At 36.7% G+C, this 21,939-nt stretch overlaps 1 protein-coding gene across 5 annotated transcripts in view; it reads left to right on the forward strand.

Annotated features, from left to right (window-relative positions):
* The window catches only part of ST18 (ST18 C2H2C-type zinc finger transcription factor), a 170,238-nt gene that overhangs the window by 108,392 nt on the left and 39,907 nt on the right, over nucleotides 1-21,939 (forward strand). For all 5 annotated transcript variants that reach the window (XM_040079259.2, XM_040079249.1, XM_040079278.2 and 2 more), the window contains 4 exons: nucleotides 11,323-11,513; nucleotides 15,693-16,478; nucleotides 19,239-19,373; nucleotides 21,114-21,204. In XM_040079259.2, the coding sequence (XP_039935193.1) occupies nucleotides 11,323-11,513; nucleotides 15,693-16,478; nucleotides 19,239-19,373; nucleotides 21,114-21,204 (1,203 nt within the window). The remainder of the gene's footprint in view (nucleotides 1-11,322; nucleotides 11,514-15,692; nucleotides 16,479-19,238; nucleotides 19,374-21,113; nucleotides 21,205-21,939) is intronic.

Raw genomic sequence — 21,939 nt, forward strand, 5'->3', positions numbered from 1 at the left:
TCTTGCGTTTCCTGGTGTCTCATCTGTCTCCCACTGGCAGAGAGTGTGGGACCATCGCAGTCCTTAATGCGCTTTGCTGAAACAAATTGTATCTCTGAATTCAAACAGACTTAGTAATAAATGTTAAATGAAGATGGTCAATAGTTATAGCTACTGCCAGACATGTCTGAGCTTCACAGAAAGTCTTATTTTTGCAATTGGAGATTGGGTGTTGACAGCATACACTTCCAGCTCTCCTCCCCAGTTCTCCCATGATAGTAACTGGCTGGGGCGGAGCTGTGCCACCTTGGTATTTAGATATTTCTCCATGACATATTGGATTAAGCATTTCACCCGAGTCAAAAATCTGTATCATGCTGTTTCTATTGATAACTGATCTTCAATTAAACAATGGGCATTAATCTTAAGAGTAGCTGTTCCCAAGATCTGTTAACAGAATGAGTTAGAGTATCTGCTACTTGCTCTTTACCTTGGAAAAGGAACTTCCTCCTTGCCCTAGCCGGTGTAGAAATTGAAATGGTTATGGGGTGCAGAAAATATTAACCTCTGTCTCTTACTCCATGATATCTGGTACATGCAAGTCTGCCATGTTATTATGAATCATGCTTTCTTAAATCCCCATTAAATCTTGTTAATTTACTATTCTTTTCTGACAACATTGTTGGGGTCCTAAAGAACTGTATCTGTTGTGCTAGACCTTACTCTACTCAAAGAATGTGCTGAAATCCATGTTTTACACTAAGGAAAAACGGTTTTGTAGTTGAAGTTTGATGGAAAACATTGAACAGTCAAACATAAACACTGAATAATCACCATGTGGTACCATTTGCTGAAAAACAACAGTAAGTATATACTCAGAGCATATTGTCACAGTCATAGTAATGACAAAGAATAATGTTAGAACTTAGCTATCCTTATTATTATATCTTGTACGTCAATATAGTCACCATAACTAAAAAACCCAAGCATTAATGAAAATTATAATGGCTATCAAGTTTATTTTCTGTCGTGTCTGTGTTCCTCCCTTGTTTCATTCTCCATCTCCCTCCAATCGCGCTCTAATTAGCCATCAAATTGTGAAATCTACAGAGCCGTCATCCCTCCTCTCCCTTCACTCTGCCTCTCCATCTTGTTCCTTTTCCTCCTTTGCTTTTCCTAGAGTTTGAATGAGTTGATGGACCTCAGGCTTTTTGACTTTTTTATAGTACCATGTGCTTCCACAGTTCAGGACCAAGTTATTCCTTCAGTACTGTTAAACCAGTAACCAAGACAACAGTTAGCAACAAACATATAAAGAAAATCAAAATTCAAACATTTCCACTTCAAGTTTTCTTCTTTCAACATTCATGTGAGTGGGCTAAGGCTAACAAAAAATGTTTGCAACTTGTGTATTGGGAAGATCAGATAATTTTTTTCACTCATTAAAATGTCACTCTTTGTACGTAAAATAATAAAGTAATAAGAACCGCCATTCTGTTTCAATAAATGAAAACACAGTTCTGGGTGACCACAAGTAATGACTTCTAACATTTTGCAGGTAACTTTGGGGTTTACAGTTCTTTGACTTAAATATTCAGTGAACTGTTCTGAATAACCACTAAGATGGTTGAAATAAGAAATGTATCTCATAATTCTTTTGAGACAACTGTGGTTGTCTGAGCTGTTAATTATGATTAATAATTTGCTTAATTCCTGTACATGTTCAGACCTTTTAATCTATGTACTGTGACTTTTACCTTTTATTCCTAGATTTTTTAGAACTTTTAGAGAGAGTGTTTCATGTTCAGATTTCTATTTTAGCTTGCTTTTGTTGATACTTAACGTGCATTTGCTTTATAACTCTGTTTAACAACAACTGCATTAGATATATTTCTAGCATATTACAGGACGCTTTTGATGTCTACTATGTTGATTTCTAGCCAAAATGCACAGTCTCAGTGTCTCTTTTCTCTTAGTTATTATATTTGATTGTGATTTTACAATTTTTTAACTTAAAGCCTCCATTTAATATTAAAAAGGGTAATTATAATTTATTTTCAATTTATATTTTTCTATAAGAGGTTTTTTATAATATATGTCAAATCCACATCATTTTATTGTGGTTGCTTGATAGTAGATCTCAATCTGCAGATTGAGATAGTTATTCTCAGGGTTTTTTTACTTGAGAGCTAGTTGTATCTTAGAATACTCTCTGCCTTGGCCTAAATTTTTTTATGCTATTTAGTGTATTACACAAGTCGTTGTCTTCCCCATCACAGCTTCTGTGCTTATCAGCACATAGTAAATGTTATCCTCCCAAACCTACACAGAAATTTAGGGTTGCATATGCCTTCATGCCTTCTGCTGCGTGACAGAATGCATCAGAACATTACAGCCCCAAATGTTCATTTCCTCTTATGGCAGATCTTTTCCCTGTAGATGACCACAAGCCATATAGAGATGGAAACGCCAGCCCGTAACTTCTGCCTCATATATATCAATCATGAGTTAAATATTATGGCTAGCTGAATTGCTGCCTCTGACTGGTGTCAACGGTTGATTCAGCCAAGCAAAAGTGAGGAGAAACAGGCTGTGTACAGCCTGGAGATAGCAAGGAAAGGGAAAGAATGCAGCCATGGGACCTCCTGTTACATTAAAGGGAGGTAGTGGCTGCTGACATTGAGTTGCTTAGAGTCCTATTCTCTCTTGGCAAGAGAAAACCCCACAAAGCTGATCTTCCTTACTTCTTCTTTAACCAGACTGTAGCTACCAATATGCTTTTTATTTACTCATTTACTGGCCCTTGCAGGCTGACCACTCATGTGCAAGGCTTTCTGGATGCAAAGGTTGTGTGGATGATCTGTAGATTTGCCTAGAAACTTAATCCATTCTAAGCCAAATTCTTGGCCTGGGTCCCACTGGAATTTATTGACCTACTGAACCTGGACAGATTGAGTGAGTAAATGAAAAAGAGGCTAGGGAGGTTGGATTTGGCCCAGATCATGGGCATTCATTCATATTACTGAGTTTAAGAACTTCTTGAGCTCCACAGAATAAAAAATAAATTTTCTCTAAACTAGCTCTTACTAAAAATAACTTACCTGTTAGAAAAGGGTCTAACCAACAACTTTAACCATGTTGATTTCTTGATTTATGGAATGACACACTGAAGGTGTCATCCATTTCACTGACATAGTGTTTTAAATTGAGGATTTATATGCAATATTTTTCATATGATCTGAATATCCTATGATCCTTACAAGCTTGTCCACTGAAAACAAGAAAATCAGAGAAGTTAAACCTCTGTTGTCTTCCTCTGAGTTGCCTTTCCTTTGTGGAGAATCCTGACAAAATAATAAAATAGAGTTTAATAAAAAATAAAAATATATTTTAAAAGAAAAATATAAAGCCATTTCATGAACCTTTTGCAGCCTGAAATTTTTTGTCCACAGAGGCATGACCTTGAGGCACAGGATAGGTAAATTTCACCATAACTTCATGTCTTTTTCCTATGTTACTGCTGACTTACCGTTGCTCCACTCTTTTTACATGCTTCTTTGCATTTGCTCAATCATTTCACAGCCCACTTGTTCTTTTTGGTCAGGTGGCACGTAACATTCAGTTTACTGCCTGAAACATCTCCAAGCTCAGTACATAATGACTCGACAACATTACTCATTTCTCCCCAGTCTCTTCTTACGGGGTCTAATAAATCCTCTTTTACCAACAAGGCTATGACAGTTCCTTTGCTTTTCTTATATATCTTTTTAAAATAAAATACATCTTTTAATACCTTGCTCCAGCCAGCTTTCAGTTATGATGCCATATTTTTTCCACATTATTATCTGTCCAGATTTTTTTCCTAGCTAAACTTTCCATTAGTGTATATAGAAGACATTTAATATCCCCAAGTTACTGGTCTTGTTTTTCTCTATATTAGTGTTCATAAATATAAATTTCCCTTTTATCTTTTTCCCATCTATATCTCATGTCCATTCCTTTCATCTTGGTCCAGCCCTTGACTGAACTCTCACAACTCTGGCATTTTAGAAAAAAGAGCACTGCAATAAACTTCCATAGTTGTAGAAGATCCTTTAATCCTGGAACGGTTACAGGGCACAGGCACAGCCTCTGTCCCTTTCACAGATACAACTTGTAAGCCAAGTGTGTGAGTTACAAAGGGATGACATGATTTTTTGTGCGTGTATTGTGTGTGCCCTTTTAAAAGGAGAATCAGTCAGGTTTTCGTTAATTACTGTTGGAGTAAGTCTTCCAAGTTCTTAGCTTCATTGTGACCAATTCTCTGTCCAAGTGAAGAGTAATTTTTTCAACAAAATTTTATTGTCTTATATTCTTCTTCTTATATTTTAATGCTTTAAAATGTTGACGGAAGAAAATGGTTTTTAACTGATTAATTCTTTCACAAAGTATTTTTGAGGCATTTTCAGCTGGAATACTTTTGCAGATTTTTCTCATCTCCTAGTCTGAACCAGTAAAATATGATACACTCAGTCACGGAGTCCAGAAGTTATAAATGTTTTGAAATAATCCTGTAGCTTGGTTAATTCTATAAAATAGTTGAAACCATTAATGCCAATAACTCTGGCTCCAGATGAGAAATTGGGGCAGATACATGTTTAACTTGTCAGTGATGAGAACTCAATGGTCTGTTCCAGGACTAGCCTTCAAAATTTCATGTGTAAAATCTCATATCAGAGTTAACAAATTTCCTTCTTTAATATTTTCACATAAAGCCATCAGTTTTTATTTGCATAAGGTTTGGATATTTTTAGCAATTGTAAAAATTATTTTAAATAGTTAGAAAGAAAACTCTTGTTTTCTGATTTAACTTGGTCTTAGACTGCTAATGAATTTTAGCCCAAAATTTGATGGCAATTTTCTCAGCTGCCAGTCACAATCTTACTCCTTGAAGTTCTTCAAGAAGTCAATGTGTGGCTACCTATAACTTGCAAATCAAACAGTTGTTTCTGGATATTTGCAAATTTCCATCACCTGACAGTTCACACTTCTTACTTTTAGATATTTTAAGTAGGTAGAATGGTGATTCCTTTTATCCTTTGCTCCAGCACATTCCATTATTCAGGGAAAAATTAATGGACATACAAAACCTCTGTAAGCATCGTTTCATATCCTGTTGCGTAGAAAGACGTTTGAAATTGGAAAATCCTTTGCAGGATGGAACATCAGAATACAGTACAGTAGAAATCCTAACATAATGAATTAACATCTTTATTAATCCATACAGCAGGCAAAAGAAGAGGTATTGAAAAACAAATCCGTCTGAGATTGAGAGTTGAAGGGTACATAAATGGGTTGAAGTCATTCTAGCATTTTCTTAACTGGCGTTCTCACTAATGAAAAGCATCTCATCAAGTGTCTTTCTTAAAAAATAGAAAAAAATCCTTCTTTATTACACAAGTAATTTTTTAAGATGCTTTGAGAGAATTTTCTTAATTTTGGATCCAGCAAATATATGGATTTTAGAGTAGGATAGAGTAAGCAGAATTACTGTTTATCTGTCATGTTTTCTAAGTGTCTATAAACTTTGTAAATTTTATATTTTAGTATCCATGATCCAAAGTGATAGATTTTTCTTTCTTTCTTTTAGATGACATTCAAATGCATATATATTTTTGACATATATATTTATTTTTATATGTTTATATATATATATATATATATATATAAAAGCTATGACTAATCTATGTGCCCTAAAGTCACTTGTATCTAGTTTTCTGAAGCTAGGACTTAATTTTACATACAGTTAGATTTTGAGAATTCCTTCATATTCAGTAATTTCATGGCATTGAAAACACCACCCTAGGCCCCGGCTGTGGAAAAGTTCTTTCAGACCTGACTGATGGTGTGGATATTCAGACTTTCTGTGGAGACTCTGACTTCTTGAAACTGTCAATACCGTCCTTCATCTGTTATCCTGTTTAGAGCAACCTGAGCTGGCAACACTTTCACTCTCACTGGAATACAAGATTTACATACACTCTTCACAAACAATGAGAGTTAATTAAGAAAGTGGAACATAAATCTGTTTTAACCTGATGACAAACCACTGAGTCATAGTGACACTCCACCTTCCTTCCCAACCTCTGTGGTCCATCTGAAGTTATGGTAATCAGCAACACCCATTTGGGATTTCCATTGCAGAGATGAGACTCTTTTTTGACCTCTGACATTACAACTCCTTTCATGACCCTCTGTCATTGATGGTTGATATGAATTATATTAGCAATGTAATTTGAAATGACATGCAATCCATCCTAAGAACAGATCATCCCCTTTCTGTATCCAGTGCTAGTAAATTCTTCCAATCATCATCAGTTTACGAGGAACTCAAACTTTTTCTCTGATTTTAGGTGATCAGACATTTTCACTGCTCTAGCCTAAACCCTAGGAAGCCCTTGTGCTAAAGAATTAGACAGAATCCAGTTCATCTGTGTTTCAGAGAACAAACTGATATAAAAAAGAGACTAAGATGGGGAGATGTTCAAAATTTATTGTTCTCTTAGATACTTCTGATTCTTAAAATTCTTAGAAGAAATCCCAGCCATGACAGACATTTGTATGTTACTGCTTCATATTTGAGTGGCAAGTCTCCCTGAATTTCAAATACCAACTCTTCCTTCCTGTAAGGAAAATGTTGTATTTGACTACATTGTCTTAGAGCATCTGAAAGTTTAGGAAAAAATAAACATAATCAAAATCTAAATCATCTGGCAATATCTTTAACCACAATATGATTAAGGAGTAGTTAGACTAACCTCTGTGTAAATGATAGTGTGAAGTTAAATGCTTCTGTGCATCAGAAGATGCTGTCTCCTTTAATTCAATAATTAGGCAAACAATCAAAATCCAATTCATGCAACGAATTTAAAATAATTTTCTCCATAACTAAAAAGTTCCACTAAGTTTTGTTGCGCAAACTCACATAAGGTATGTAATCCTTACATAGCAGTAGAAAATAAATGTAAGTGCCTTGATATTTAAAGGCACTTATTTTCTCTCTTGCATGTAAGAAGTGTATGTGATGTGTTCCGGTCTCATTATTTTACATTGCATCCATTACAAGCATTATTAAACACCAGTTTTCAGGCTGAATGTATCCCTAGTTTTCCCCACCATGGCAATTCTTTGCTCTATTTTCATGCTTTGCCAATCTGCAGGCTAGTGTGAACAGGAAGAAATCATCAGAGGTCTGGAAGTCTTGCCAGCAGATTAACTACAACAAATCCTTGCTGGATATAATGTGGTTAAAGGTCTGGTTGAAAGCTTGACAAACCTATAACTTAGATGAACCAATTTAAGAAACAAAACAAAACAACAAAATAAAACCAAAACACAAACAAACAAACAACGAACAAACAAACAACAAAACACCCAAAGCCAACCAACCAACCAAAACAACAAAAAATCCCCAAGCATGACCAGTTTTTAAGAAAAGTATTATATATTTGGGACTGCTTAAAAGCTCTTTCTTCTGAGACATTATTTTGTGGTGGGGATCCAAGGGACAGTACTGCCTGTATGCTACCAGTGTCTTCAAGATGTGTGAAAAGAAATAAAGAGAAAGATCCAATAATTTTCCCCAAAATATATTTAGGTATGAAATATCTATGAAAGATTTATCTTGGGTTTTTTTTTCAGTATATGCATCCAGGTCCTAAGTATCTTAGTTTTTAAGCTCTTACTCACACTATGATAATTGACACAAGACTGGTCTTGGTAACTGGATCATTCTCTAAAAGAAGATATAATAAAAGCTTTGCTCATTCTAGATAATGACAAACATGATTTGTTATCAATAAAATTTAAGCACAATTAAACTGGGAAAAAACTCCCAACTATATATTGGCTTTGGCCTCATAACAAAAAGAGTTTCTCCTGTTTTATGAGCCTTGGATTACCAAATAACCTTGACAGCTGAGTCAGTGTTCCATGACAACCAGCAGGCCATTGATAAATAGCAACAAAACTATTAGATGTTGAATTTAAAAGACGAGTAATGGAGAAGCTAAATTATAGGTTTACTGCTTGACAAAGTACAGCTTGACAAATCAGTGATAGCCTACATGTGTGTCTATGTATGAATGTGCACAAGGAAAAGAGAGAAATAGAAACTTTTAAAGACTAAGGTAAAATCAACATGACATGAATGTTACAAAGGCATAAGTATATTCTTTTGATAGTACTAAAATACCTGTTTTCCATTATCAAATCCTTAACAAATCATGTGTACTTGAAAAAGTTGCCATTTGTGGGTTTTTTTCTGATTTTACTTAAATTTTTAATTTTAAGCATTGTAAGGTAGAAAAGGGGTGGAATTTCTGATATGTGATAGAACATTAAACTTTTTCCTGCCAACAAATAGATTCCAATTAAAGCTCAAAACCAGCAGTTTAAAGGACCATCAGCTAAAGCAAGAGCTGAAAAATCTATTCCTGGAGAAAGGAGAGCAATTTGAACTTTCTAAGAAATAATTGACAACTGTCTGTCAACTTCCTGTAATCAGTATGGTTTCAGGAGTGACTTTACTAAAAGTTGAATCTTGTGTATTTTTTTAAATGATGAAACCTATATAGGAAATCTGGATGGGTTGCTGCTCATGTACAGAAAAAGATACAATAAGTACAAGTTAATGCATCAGTCTTTCATAGAGGAGAAAATTTTCTAACATGACCAGTGTGCTCCCAAGAAGATCTGTGGGCCTCTGGTCCTGACTGTGATGCGGCAGCTTTTGATTTACTGCTGTAAACTGCGGTGGTTCTGTTAGGTGGGATTCCTGTGCTCTCTCTTCCCAGAGTATATCTACAGGTGGCAGGTGGCAGCAGTACTCCCACACTGATCTTGACCATGGTCTATTGACCTCTGAGTTTGACTCTCTTTTCCAGTTGTGGTGAAAAACCAACGTGTTGAATAAGTGTTATTCTAGGCCACAACGTGGAACCTGTAACATTATATTACTAGAAAAAGATTGTACTCAGTGAGCAAGAATTCAGCAACGAATTTACCATATTATTACATTTTCCCTTAACTTGAGGTTAGGCAAATCTTAACAATACTCAGACAAATTACAGAATTAAGGCTGAAGAAATAGATGAAGTTCTGTGACCTGTGTTGCACAAGAAGGCATATTACATGATCCAATTGGATCTCCTGTTCCAAAAAAACCTATCAATTATTCTGGTGTAAGAAACAGATGTAGTTTTGTCAAATGGGAATTAAACACTTGAAATTCATCATATCCTGATCACTTTCATAGTATCTACTGGAGGGTAACTTGAAAAATAAATGAGAAACATCAAAAGCAAACCTAGTGAATGTTTTGGTTTATAAAAACAATTGTATATGCAGGGATTTCAAACTTTTGTCTTTTATTTAATTTTCCTGGAACAGCACGACTGGTATGAACTGCCATTCACAATTTATGAACTTATGTATTAAGTAACTGCATTTCCTTAGAAAAAATTGTGCATATTTTTTGACACTGCATCCATCTCTGTTATCTGCTATAAGGGCATTATTTCCAGTGGTACACGGATACTATTGTGATTCTGACCTTCATTATGATATTCATGTTATCCTCTATTCATAAACAGAGAAATAATGCAGAAGCCATATTTTATTCTACTACAGAATATGCTTACCATCCCATATTCCTGTATTCCAGATGCCAATAACATTTTGCCCTTCAGAAGATCAAGAATATCCGTGTTTGAGATGTGTATGATGGAATTTTGCATTTACCCTAAAATGCAGATCTTTGTATTTACATGTCCTTTATATTTGCAATGAGAGATTGCCAAAAAGGTGATTAGCCAAAAGCCCTTTTTTTTAAAAAAAAAAAAAGCTCAAGTTAGTCATATGCTTTTATCCAAAACAATCAGAACCTAAGCCAATTTAGTGCACATAAAATACCTTGGAAGGATTAATTTATGCTGTTGCTGTTGAACTTGTAATATGTGTAACCAGTAGGAGTTCTCTTCATAGTTTCTCTGTGGGTTTTTTTTTGTTTGTTTGTTTGTTTGTTGGTTTGGTTTTTGTTGGTGGTTGTTGTTGTTGTTGTTGTTGTTTGTTGTTTTGTTTTGGTTTTTTTCCATATCTTGCAGCTAAGTAAGTAAGCCAAATGCAAAATCCAACACCTAAGGGCATTGTATAGGTTTGTAATGCACCCTGGGGGTACCTAAGGTTGAGAAACCATTGAGTGGATTACACAGATCCATATATGTATTTTTTTCATCTCTGACAGATATAATATGAGCACTATTTTTCGTGCTATGAAAATTTCTCAGTATACTCTGTGTGAGAGAAAAACAAAATCATGTCAAATCACTTACATGAAAAATTATTAAGAAAAGAGTGTTAAAAATTCCAGCCTCTTTAAGGATGCATCTTATGTAACACCTATATGATATACAAATTTGTACAGTGACAAAGGTTTTGCTAAATAACTGTTGAACCAAATGAATATTCAGATCAATGCATGGGTCTATCAGAAGCTGAAAAAAGTATATTAAACTTGCTAAAGCTCTTCTTCTCTAAAATCCTGCCGTTCCTCCTCCTCTCAGTCATCTAAAAACTGAACTGGGTAAGACCTTTCCCAGGGAACAGGTCCTCACTTAAAACTATATTTGTGTAAAAAAAAGGCTCCCTCTTTTTTCACATAGATACAGTTTTAAGTGAGATGAATATCCCTTTGCAGGAGCCTTTTTTCATAATTGATACAGAGACCTGAGAAGAGCTTAAACCAGGTCTTTATGGCTGGAGTAAATTAAATGAAACCAATGTTCAGGACTAATATTGAAAGAGGGACCTGTGTTGCAAAATGTTATCAATGTACAGTGTGTTTCTCACAGATTTTTTGCTGTTGAACTAAACATCTGTAATTGGATATTCATACTGATGTAAAGGTAATGGACCAAAGGCTCAGCATTTTGTAATACAACTGGTAGTATTATTTTCCCTTTAGCTGTTTTCCTGAATTATTAACACTACAATTTTGTTTAACCTTTCCTTAAGGCTGTTGGGTCATGGATTTTTTGGTTTTATCTTACTCCTCATTCCCCTTCCCCTAAAAGATTTTGGCAACAGTGAAAAGAAATGGGACTTGCCTGTGTCCTGGACTTTCAGTACCTGAGCTAAAATTAAATATCCACTAGACACTATTTGCTGAAACTGCAAGTGGTTTAGCATTTTGTCAGTTCTCACTTTTATACTTAGAATTAAACTATAGAGTGGTGCTATTTTTAAAACCATTTTCTCCTCACTTCTCCCATTTTTTTCTCTATCCCTGGCAATCGATCATTGCAGTGCCTACAAATGCTCCATGGCTAAGAAGAGAAAAGCTGAAGATCAGACATCTGGTGTTCCCGTCAACAAAAGGAAGTCCCTGTTAATGAAACCCCGCCACTACAGCCCCAGCTTGGAATGCAAAGAAGAAAATGAAGACCGGACAGAGTTACAGGAAGATATCAGTGTCCTCGAAAGCAGCTCAACTCCAGGTAGTTTCTTGAGCTCCACTTGAACTTGAATTCCACAAGAAGGGAGATAAAAACCAGTATTTTGAAACAGGATGCAAGACATGTTTGACTTATAAGACAGTTGAAATGGCGCCTTTCTGTTCAGGTTTAACCAACATACTTTCATTTATTTTGTGTAATAACTTCTTCTGGGGTCCAGCAAACGCTTCATAGGTCACGCAGAGACAACTACTGCAGCAGGTCAGATATGGAGCGGCATTTGCTTCTCCACTACCTCTGTCAAAGGACAAGCTTAAGCCCACCACCATCCCACACATTTCTGAAGAGGAGATTTTCACTGAAATATATAGAGCTCTTAGGAGGGAAAAATAATGCTTAGCAAAACATTGTTGACTTTAACATTTAGCAAAGCAATTTCATGCGTGTGACTGCTGTGTGTGTTCTGTTTAACACGATTATTAGACTCAGCACTTTTATACTTGTTATTCCAACACTGGTAAGCCAAACACATCCAACAATTTATAGCAGCTTCTACAATGAGTAGGCTGGATAATATGGACAAGGATGGGGGGACAGAAAGATATAGCTATAGTATGTTTTGATTACTCTTCCTTTCTAATATTTTTTTAATATATATTAAAGTTGAACAAAAAGTCTCCAACCAAATTGTTTTTTCACATATTTGCTTAAGAAATCATGCTAAAACAGTTTATCAGACAAGTGAGAAGATATCAATGGAAGATATCAGGAAGATATTGGGACTCACCTGCACTCAACAAGTGTTAAAAGGAACATGATCTGGCAGTGGGAAATAAGTAATCATAGATAATATATACACTGAATGAACTTAAATGTCACACAGTTTCTGGTTGTTATCGAAATTAAAAGATAATTTATTTTCCACTTAGTTTCTTCTTATCAAATTTTTTTGAAGGACAGGGTCCCTTTATCACAAAAGACTGGACCTAGATGGACTTTCAAGGTCCCTTCCAGCCTGGGCTGTCCTATCATTTTATGATGAACTGTCCTAGGGTGAGACATGAACTGAGATTAGTTATTTGTGCATTTATCCACTCTAATTTGAACTCCCTTAAAACAAAACAAACCCCACAAATTTTATACATATGATTACTATAAAACACACAGTTGAGGAAGAAGATTGTAATTCAGATTAAAGAGTTAAATCGTGATTCTACCAAAATAGTGGAGGTTTTTGTGGCATTTCTATAACAGCAAAATTTTCAGTCAGCTGTCACTTGTAAATCTTCCAGGAGGAGATTTTTCCAAAGGTCTGTATCCCTTGCTGTGTAGGCCTAGAAGGTAGGCTTCAAACAGAACTTTAATTAGCAAGGTGATACACAATGTCTCTTGTCTTTGGGTGACATTGTTAAGAAAAAATCCTCAAGAAAAAAAATCCCATATTTCCCAGTGCCTGTTCAGGCTGCAGGGAGTTTTCTAGCTCCTAACACCAGAAAGGAATCTGTTGGAGTAAGGGTTCCTGTATGGTTCTTGTCTTAGGGTTTTGTTATTATTTGTTGATTCAGCCTGGTTCCTGACCATCCAGAGTTGCACTCAGTAATGTATTTTTCTTCCTCTTTTTCTGCCCTCTGCACATCTTAAAGAACTCAATGGAGAGAAATTACTATGATGGGTGTAAAGTCAGATTCTGTGTCATATCAGATTCTGTGTCATATACTGACAAACTTAAGTTATTGAACTTTTTAAAGTTTCCTTTTTGAAAAAGGGAAAGCGTTGGGCCAAATCTGTTGATAAAAAAGTACAGAAACCAAGTCTTTCAGTCAAAGCAAAAAATCCCACTTGATTTTGAAAATATTTATTTGATAGCAGTATGATATATTCCAACCTGCTTGTGTCAGTAATAATGCAACCTGCATGTAGCTGGTCTGGGTATGTAGGTTTACTTGGGATTTCTTATTACTCACTTTATTATGAACTCATGATTCTTTTCAGTTGATCAGTTAATGATTCAGTTAATGGATTGATGCAACTGTAAACTAAGCTGAGTTTTGATTATTTTAAAAGTAAATTTACAGCCTGTAGATGTAAAAAGCAAAGCTGGGACAGCTGAACCATTAAGACGGTTTCAACAACAAATTTTTAAGCATTGTTTTAAAAATTGCTGATTATTTAAGGAACAATTTTTTTTTTATCATGAACTTAAATTATTTTTTGTCTTTCATGCATAAAAATAGCTGAAAAAACCTCTTACAACTGAGCATTTCGTTTGATTTGTTTTCTTTTATTGGGTGGGAGATTTCTTTTAAGCTAGATTTTGCTACTTTTTGAAATTACCCACTGGTGGGATTCTGTTATTTTCCAAATTACAGAAGAGCAAATAAAGGAAATACATTTGACTAAAGTTAGTTAGAGAGCCAAATCATCATTCTTACTTGCTGGGATGTGAAAAGATGGCAGACTTTATTCAGAATACTGCAATGTGTGTGTGGTACTACACCAGCTGCTAAAAAGTTACACCAAGGTTTACAGACACTTCTTTAAATACAACTTTATGCACACAGTGCACGAGGCCACCTCTGCCTGTGTGAGTCCAATTTTCTGAAGAAGAATAAGAATTAATCAATATTTTCTTTTAACATATAACAAACAGTTGAACCAAACAATTATGTAAACTGGAAATGACCCAAAATGCTAACAGTTTGGCAGGAGTAAAGTGAAATGCATTGTGGTGCACATGTGCATTTTTGTCCCCCTTTTCCCCTCCACAATAATCTGCACTTAATAGGAATATTTTAAACTATGTAGCTAAGCAACAGAGGTAATTGTTGCTTTCTAGAGCTTTTGTTAGGCACTCTAACACAGCCCAAATATGCATAATTAGGTATAATGTCTATAAATCATTATTGTACACATGTGGGTAGTTAAGTGGATTGAGAGAATAGTTCAATGAATTGGACATATTCACTGAAAATGCTTTTTATTTGTTTTCTGTAGTTCATAATACTTTAAAATTATCATAACCCTTTACACTTTCTCTTAATAGCTCACTGTGTTATTGAGAGAAACTTCATTTGCATTTTAGGCTATGCTTAATTTATTATTTAAACCTGTAGTTCTTCTGTTTCAGGAAAGGACAGACATATCTTATGAAACAGTCTATGCTTGTTTATTCATCTGCCTTTCTAGGAAGTAAAATGTTAAATTTTTCAGTTTATGTTGAATAGATCCCAACAAAAGAATGTACCCTATAATCAGCATTATTGAAGGGGCTAGTGTTGTGACTAAATTCTTCCCTTCATCCAAAAATGCTTTTAGTTACTATGGCAATATTTACTTGATCCTGGCAAAACCAGTGTTGATTTTAGAGAGATAATTACCAGAAAGGAAGATGATGGAGATGTATTTTTGAGTGTCCTTGTCAGAGGAAATGTTTATAAAAAATTAAATGAGATACAAAAGGCATATTGTCTTCCACACTGACAACCTCTCCTACATGCAGCCTTTATTACCTGCTGGCTGCTGCTTTTCTTCTGAAGAAGGATGTTTATAAAGACAGGATGCACTTCAGTGGTGTCTTTAACAAGTCCTTTATGAGTCTGTACATAACAACCATTTCTGTTTGTCTGTGCATGACCTGATCTATCACTTAGTGCAGCAATTTCAATAGTGACCAGGAGCTTGCCCTTTGTGAAGTATTGAGGATTTTTCCATCAAGATCTTTCATGGGGTCTGGGGTGACTGGGAAAGTAATTAGGGTTTATTCTGAGAAAATATTTGGGAAACTTAGATGAAATAAACCTGAAAATAGATCAGAGGAATTTTAAAATGTGTTTGTGTGCTTGTATATGTGTTTATACAAGCACAAATACATAATATTTAAATAAATAAATAATGTATGATACATTCTATTTACATACATGTTTATGACCATGTGTGTATATGCTCTAAGTAAATAAATGTTTTCAACATCAGTGAAAAATGGGGATATAATTTTTTCTCATATAGTGGTGGAGCTATTATAGAAGGTATATATAATCTTAGAAGGGATTTTCATCATGCTGCAAGCAGTAATTTCAAACAGATACTTAGTGTGAATTCAATCAGTTCAGAGTACCTTTATGAGAAATGAAACAATCAATAAATCAATATCTTCATGTCACTTTGACAAGATACAAAAAATAGTTATCCTTACATATTTCTCTTGCCTTTTTTCTCATACAGAGGAGAGTACTCCAAAATCATCTGAGGAAAACCCTCATTTGGGTGGGCAAGAAAATTCCAGTCAAAGAAAAGACAACTACTCCAGTTACCAAGATGCCATGTCCAAACCTGTGATGAACGTGGGGAAAGTAGCAAAAGATGCCCCCAGTCAAACAGTGGCAGAAAGTCTAAATGATAGTGGTATTCAATCCTTAAAAACAGAAAGTGATGACACTGATGAATGTTACTTGATTAGCTCAGCTGAAGGAAAAGAAAAGACTGCTATTTCTGACCCCAAATACTGTTCATCTGAGGAAAATGAAAGTAACTCTGAAATTATGGACAACGAGTGGGATAGCTCTTCAAATTTCTCTGAAGAAACTAGTGTAAAGCCCCATGTAACTCAGAAATATATTGTAGAGTGCAACCAACCCAGCACCCTGGAAGTCCCAGAAATTAAGAAGGAAGAGATCGAATATGGTCCTTGTGAAACACTCTGTGACTCAGAAGCAGAGCTAAGAGCGCCCTCGGATCCTTTTGAGAAGAGAATTCAGAATCTCTTCCCTGAAAGTGAGGAAGACGACAACGAGTGCCTGTCAGAAACCACAGATGTGTCAGTTGAGCTGGACAAAACAAAAGGGAACTTGAGTTTGCTAGAGCAAGCAATCGCTCTGCAGGCAGAGCAAGGGCATGTGTTTCACAGCACCTACAAGGAACTGGATAGGTTTCTTCTGGAGCATCTAGCAGGGGAAAGGAGACAAACCAAAGTTATTGACATTGGTGGGAGACAGATATTTAGCAGCAAACGTAAGGAAGTATTTTTGGCTCTTCTTGCTGGCTTAAGCATTTGTCCTGTGACTGATAGAGGATTCTGAGCTGGGTTTTATAGCAACAGTAAAGAATCTGGAATTTAGCTGGTAATTTTGTTAATTATGTACCTTCACACTAGTGCCTCACGTCTAACCAGGTTAAATGCTAGGTACTTGGCTTCCTGCCAAACTGCTATGTGAAATGATCAGTAATGGGTACTAAAAGGCCTGTTTAGCTGGCACTGACATTCCTTCTCCTCCTTTTCCTCCTCCTCTGTTTCCTCCTCTGTAGGGTGCTAATACAAACTTCCAAAGTTTCAAAACACAAGGCATTAAACCAGTGCTCAAGGGCAAGTTAAGGGTGAAAAATTTTTCCTCTCCCAAAGATAATACCTCATTCCTAAGCCATATGTTTTCTGAGTTCATTCTACTTCATGTATCAATCTTTATTACATCAATCAACATTACATTTTGCTACATCCAGCACTTCTGAGCCAGAAAAGCACAAGCCATGCTCTTCTGCCTCATTCGCTGTCAGCAGAAATACCAGTAAATTCCAAAATCTTTATTGTTTCTGAGGGTTTCTGGTATCCTACAAACCCGTAGGAACATCGCTCAATTTTCAGCATTTAATCAGGCTTCCAGAAGTGGAGATTTAAAAGATTTGGGTTTGATTTAAAAACTGGGCTGTCTTGTATGAAACTCCTCAATTGAGGATAATTACAGAACATCAAGAGACGTCATTTTATAAGCACACTCCCTTCTGTAGTAAGTAACAATACATTCATCTGTCCTTTGACTTTTCCTTTTGGCCTTCCAAACATCCCGAGGTCACCCTCAGGACTGATGCAATTTCTGCTTTTGATAAATGGTTTACTTTGGTATTTCTAATCTAACTTTAGAGTAGTCCCTGTGGACATTGCAAATATTATAGCAATTTACTTATCCAAAGTAATCATTGTGAAAGAGAACTGACAGGCATTTTTAGGAGCTGCAGCTATGAAATATTTCCTGCAGTATTTGGGAAGAAAATGCAGACATCTCATTTTTGTGTCTCAAGCAGTGTTTTCATTAGCATTTGTTAAGCTGTGCATGCATGATAATAATCTATTTATTAAGCTACATGAACCTTTATTTGCTCAGATGACTTCAGCATATGCAGGAACTTTATAGATATCCTTTTTTATCCTGAGAGTAGCTGTGCTTACATTGCTGTCAACGTGACTTTCTCACAGCACATATAGGAAAGAGGAGTGATGTAAGAATGGCACAATCTATCATTTCCTGATTTACCTCATATTATAATTAGCTGTGATTTCCAGGGGAGTGCAGAGGTAGCACCCGTAGAGAAACACACCAGGTTTTGTTTGGGTTGTATAGGCACCATATGATTGTAGTCAATGTTGCGTCGGGCACGTAATTTTGCCACTTCATATAATTAACCAGGTTTTATTTCTAAAATAATCTACTATCAGCTCCGTCAGCTCTAAATTTTCATTCTTGGATGTTAGATCAGAAAAAACCCATCTATTTCACGATAAACCTTTCCAATTACCAGAGGAACGCTAAATCATATTTCAGGGTCCCTCTTTATTTTTTGTTCACTATTGCAGCACTTTCCATTTGCAGAGATTCTAAAAAGCACGTGGTCTCCTGATGACACTGAGTCTATTTTCTTTCATTCCTATTTATTTATTTTATTTTTTTAATCTAAAAACTTGCCAGGAAGTTTAACCCTCAGCTGCTCTGGTGATTCTGTCCCTAAGCACATCCTACTTCATAGTCCAGAAAAATGAGCTCAAAGGATGCAGCTCCCTGTTCTGGCTGCAGCTGTTTTCTCCCTCGGCACCAAATGCTGTTGGCAGCCAATCACAGATGGAGCTAAAGCCATCCTCAGCAATTTATGCTGCTACTTCCTTCAGATTTCTCACAGGAGAATTTCTGGACCAGAAATCATTCCTTTCTTGCCCAGACTTTTGATCCTGCATTGGAAATCAAATAAAGGTTTTCTGACCAGTGCTTCTTGCACAATTCTAGGTGCTTGAAACAGGAATTGGGAATGCACTGTGGTCATTACAGAGCAGTAGCTGTAGGGCTGGGCTGAGACCTCGCCTTTGAAAGGGTATCGGCTGCTCCATGTTTTCAGTGTCTTTGTGGGCTGCTCCACAAAGCGGCATTGCCATGTGTACCAGAGGGAGCTGCTTGCCTTGCCTCTCAAACGTAAAGTGGCATGTATTCAGTTTCCTAACAAAGAACCTACAGCCTAGAGATCTGTGATATTTAAAGAATGGCTTCTGGTTGAAATGCTTTTTGTTTGTTTGTTTATTTGTTTCACACCTCAGCTTTTATTTGGTTGTCCCAGCTTCCTGGAGTCTGACATTAACAGAGCAAAAGATTTTTTCTCCTTTTTTCATTTATTCTTTTATAGATCTTGTTGTTGGCTCGTGCTGCCAGTTTTCTCGCTTATGGGATTGTGGCTTCTGTCCTCTTCGAGGCTTTGAATGGAATAAATGACACTGCAATCCTAAAGCGATATAGTTTAGCACATAAATGGCATATTGGGAGAGGGAAATAATTGTTTAAAGGACACAACGTGAAAACCTGAAGTCATGTTTCAGTTGCATACATCCCTGTTAAAAACTTTGGACAGGAATTAAATCTGAAGTAAAAAATAGAGAATATCACACTGCTAGGATCACTCAGCTGAGTGCAGACAGGGGCTAAACCCAAACAAAACTTTTATCTCATTTCTCTGCAGATTCACCCAGGCCTGAAAAGAGAGAAACCAAATGCCCCATCCCAGGATGCGATGGCACTGGGCACGTGACTGGGCTGTATCCTCACCACCGCAGTCTCTCAGGCTGTCCACACAAAGTTAGAGTGCCGCTAGAAAGTGAGTATCCTCACCCTGCAGTCCAGAATAACAACTGGATCTGTCTCCATACTGTGTGTAGTGTGTGCTTATGCTGGAGAAGAATCCCCTTTTTTTATGCATGAGATTGCAGGATGAGACTGGGAAAGAAGCCATCACACCTTCTTTGCCCTCCAGCTCATAGCCACAGTCCTGCTTCCCACACTCATGCAGCTCAAGTGTTCCTCAGCAGCATTGTTACAAACAACAGCAGGCTCCTTAGGTAGCCTGGGAAGAACAAGATCAGACAACCTATCCCCACGCTGCCAGCAGACCTGCGTGCTGTAGTTCCATGAATCTTCAAGATGTTGCTCACTCACACCTTCGTTGAGACACAAACATCACCTGCTTGTTCCAGAGCTGTGGCCTCATTTGCCGCCATCACACACGGATGCTGTTGATTTCCATTGCCAACAGATGAGAGGCCTGGGCATGCTTATGCAGAGATGTTCCCAGTGTTCCCCTTACTGCTGAGCTAGAAAGGTTATTTCCATCAGCACATCCCAGCGCTGGCCCATAGCAGGTCCCTCTCTTGTGACAGTATCACACTAATCCTTTTATGCCCAGTCTTGCCTGAATTTCCCTGCTTATTCCTAACTGTGCTGCTCTGATTACATTGGCATGTGTGTATGTGTGTGTGTGTGTGTGTAATCCTGCAACAAGATGCAATGAACTGCTGTGTAATTAGCCAAAACTTAATGTGAAACTATCCCCTTAACAACCTAGTTAGTCAGATGGTTCTTTGTGGTGGTATGCATAACAACAAATTAAAAGGATATTTGCACTTTACCAAAGTTCTCTTCGTAACTGTAGCTCTCCCTTTTTAAAAATCTGGTACTAAACTGGTATTTATGGACACATCTGCTGAATTGAGCAGGCTGCATTAGGAAGCCTTAGCAACATTAACTTCCTAAAAACTTAAAATTAACAAGTCCTTGTTAATTATCACACTTCCAATTAGTTGTGCTTTGTCCTGATGGGATTAAAAAATATATATAAATTAGAATTTGGTTCCTGGTAGAACAAACCCATGGACTGAACAGCCAGCTTTTGTGAAGCACTGTGCCCCAAAGATGTATAATATTTAACATGGACATATCTGTCAGTTTTAGCAAAGGTGACCCACATCCAAGGGCATAAGAAATGTACAGGCAAGAGGTTGTAATTGTTACTAAGAGTGTAAGCTGATGCTTGGAGCCATTACTGACTGGTCCAAGGTAGTTTCAGCACAGCTCAGATGACCAGATGGTGTAATGTTCAAAGTGACATACTCAAAATATCAGATAAAATGTATAAACAGCCTTCCTGTACTTGGGAACTTTCCTTTCCTGGGACTGAGAGGGACTGCAGCTCCATATAACATAGACTGTGTGGCCCAGGGCTCCTCTATCACCTGCCTGTTCCAGTGTTAGTAGTGCATATAGGGCTTCATGATTTAACATCTTTGGTGACTTCCACTTAGGTTCTTTAAAGTCTATATAAAAAATTTTGTGCATCTGGGAAGCCACACCACAGTGATATAGAAAAAACGGGAGGCACCATGGTCACTGTGCTGTAGGTCCTTTGCTTCCCCTCTTCTTTTGTGATAGAAATGTGGAAGAATTGAGAATCTGAGCTCAAAGATGTGTTTTTTAGAGATATTTTTAAAAGATTTTTAAAAAGATATGTGTTGTTAATTGATGCATTTTATTATCAACTTTTTTAATTATTATTTCTGTTTAGTTCTTGCCATGCATGAAAATGTTTTAAAGTGCCCCACTCCAGGATGCACTGGAAGAGGACATGTCAACAGCAATCGCAACACACACCGAAGGTAGATCAGAATAATTCCTGTCCACTTAAAACCTAGCACGTACTTGGGAGTAAATTGATAGGCACATCTTGGAATTAGATATTATGTACTATACTGAAGAGTGTCTATGAACTGCAAGGGCAGCCTGTATTATTTATAACCAAATAATTGTGTTTAATTCCATTATATAAAAAATGGCTGCAACACAGAGGATGGCAAATTCCACTAGTATTTTCATAGATGAGATTTAAAGCTACAATTTCATCACAGTCCTCACATTGACAAATCATCGTGTACAAGAGGAAGGAATGAAAACCACATTATTATTGCTACAGCAGGAAAACCCAATGGAAACCAAAACCCATTTGTTTTGCACCATTACACACTAGTCATTGACAGGAACTTCCAATCAAGGCACATTCCCTTTTAGCCAAACAGAAAATTTTAAGTGAACTATTTTAAAATCTGTTTAAAAGTTCCACTTATTGCCCTCAGGAATTCCATCTTCCTATCTGGAACCCTCCTATCTTTTTAACATGCTGCCTGCAGGGAGAAAGTAAAATTGAGTAAAGACTTCCAGTCCAGCAGCTGGGGAATCAGAGCTGGGCTGCAGGTGAGGCAGAGTCAATACACTCTGTCTCCAGCAAGCCATTGCTGTCAGCACAGCTCTTGTCAATACTGATTTCTGCTGGAAGCAGTATATTCCATCATACTGCTTCTGGGAGGATAAAATGTCAGTCTTAAAACTGAACCTGA

This window comes from Hirundo rustica, chromosome 1 (assembly GCF_015227805.2).
Source record: "Hirundo rustica isolate bHirRus1 chromosome 1, bHirRus1.pri.v3, whole genome shotgun sequence".
Lineage (NCBI taxonomy): Eukaryota > Metazoa > Chordata > Aves > Passeriformes > Hirundinidae > Hirundo > Hirundo rustica.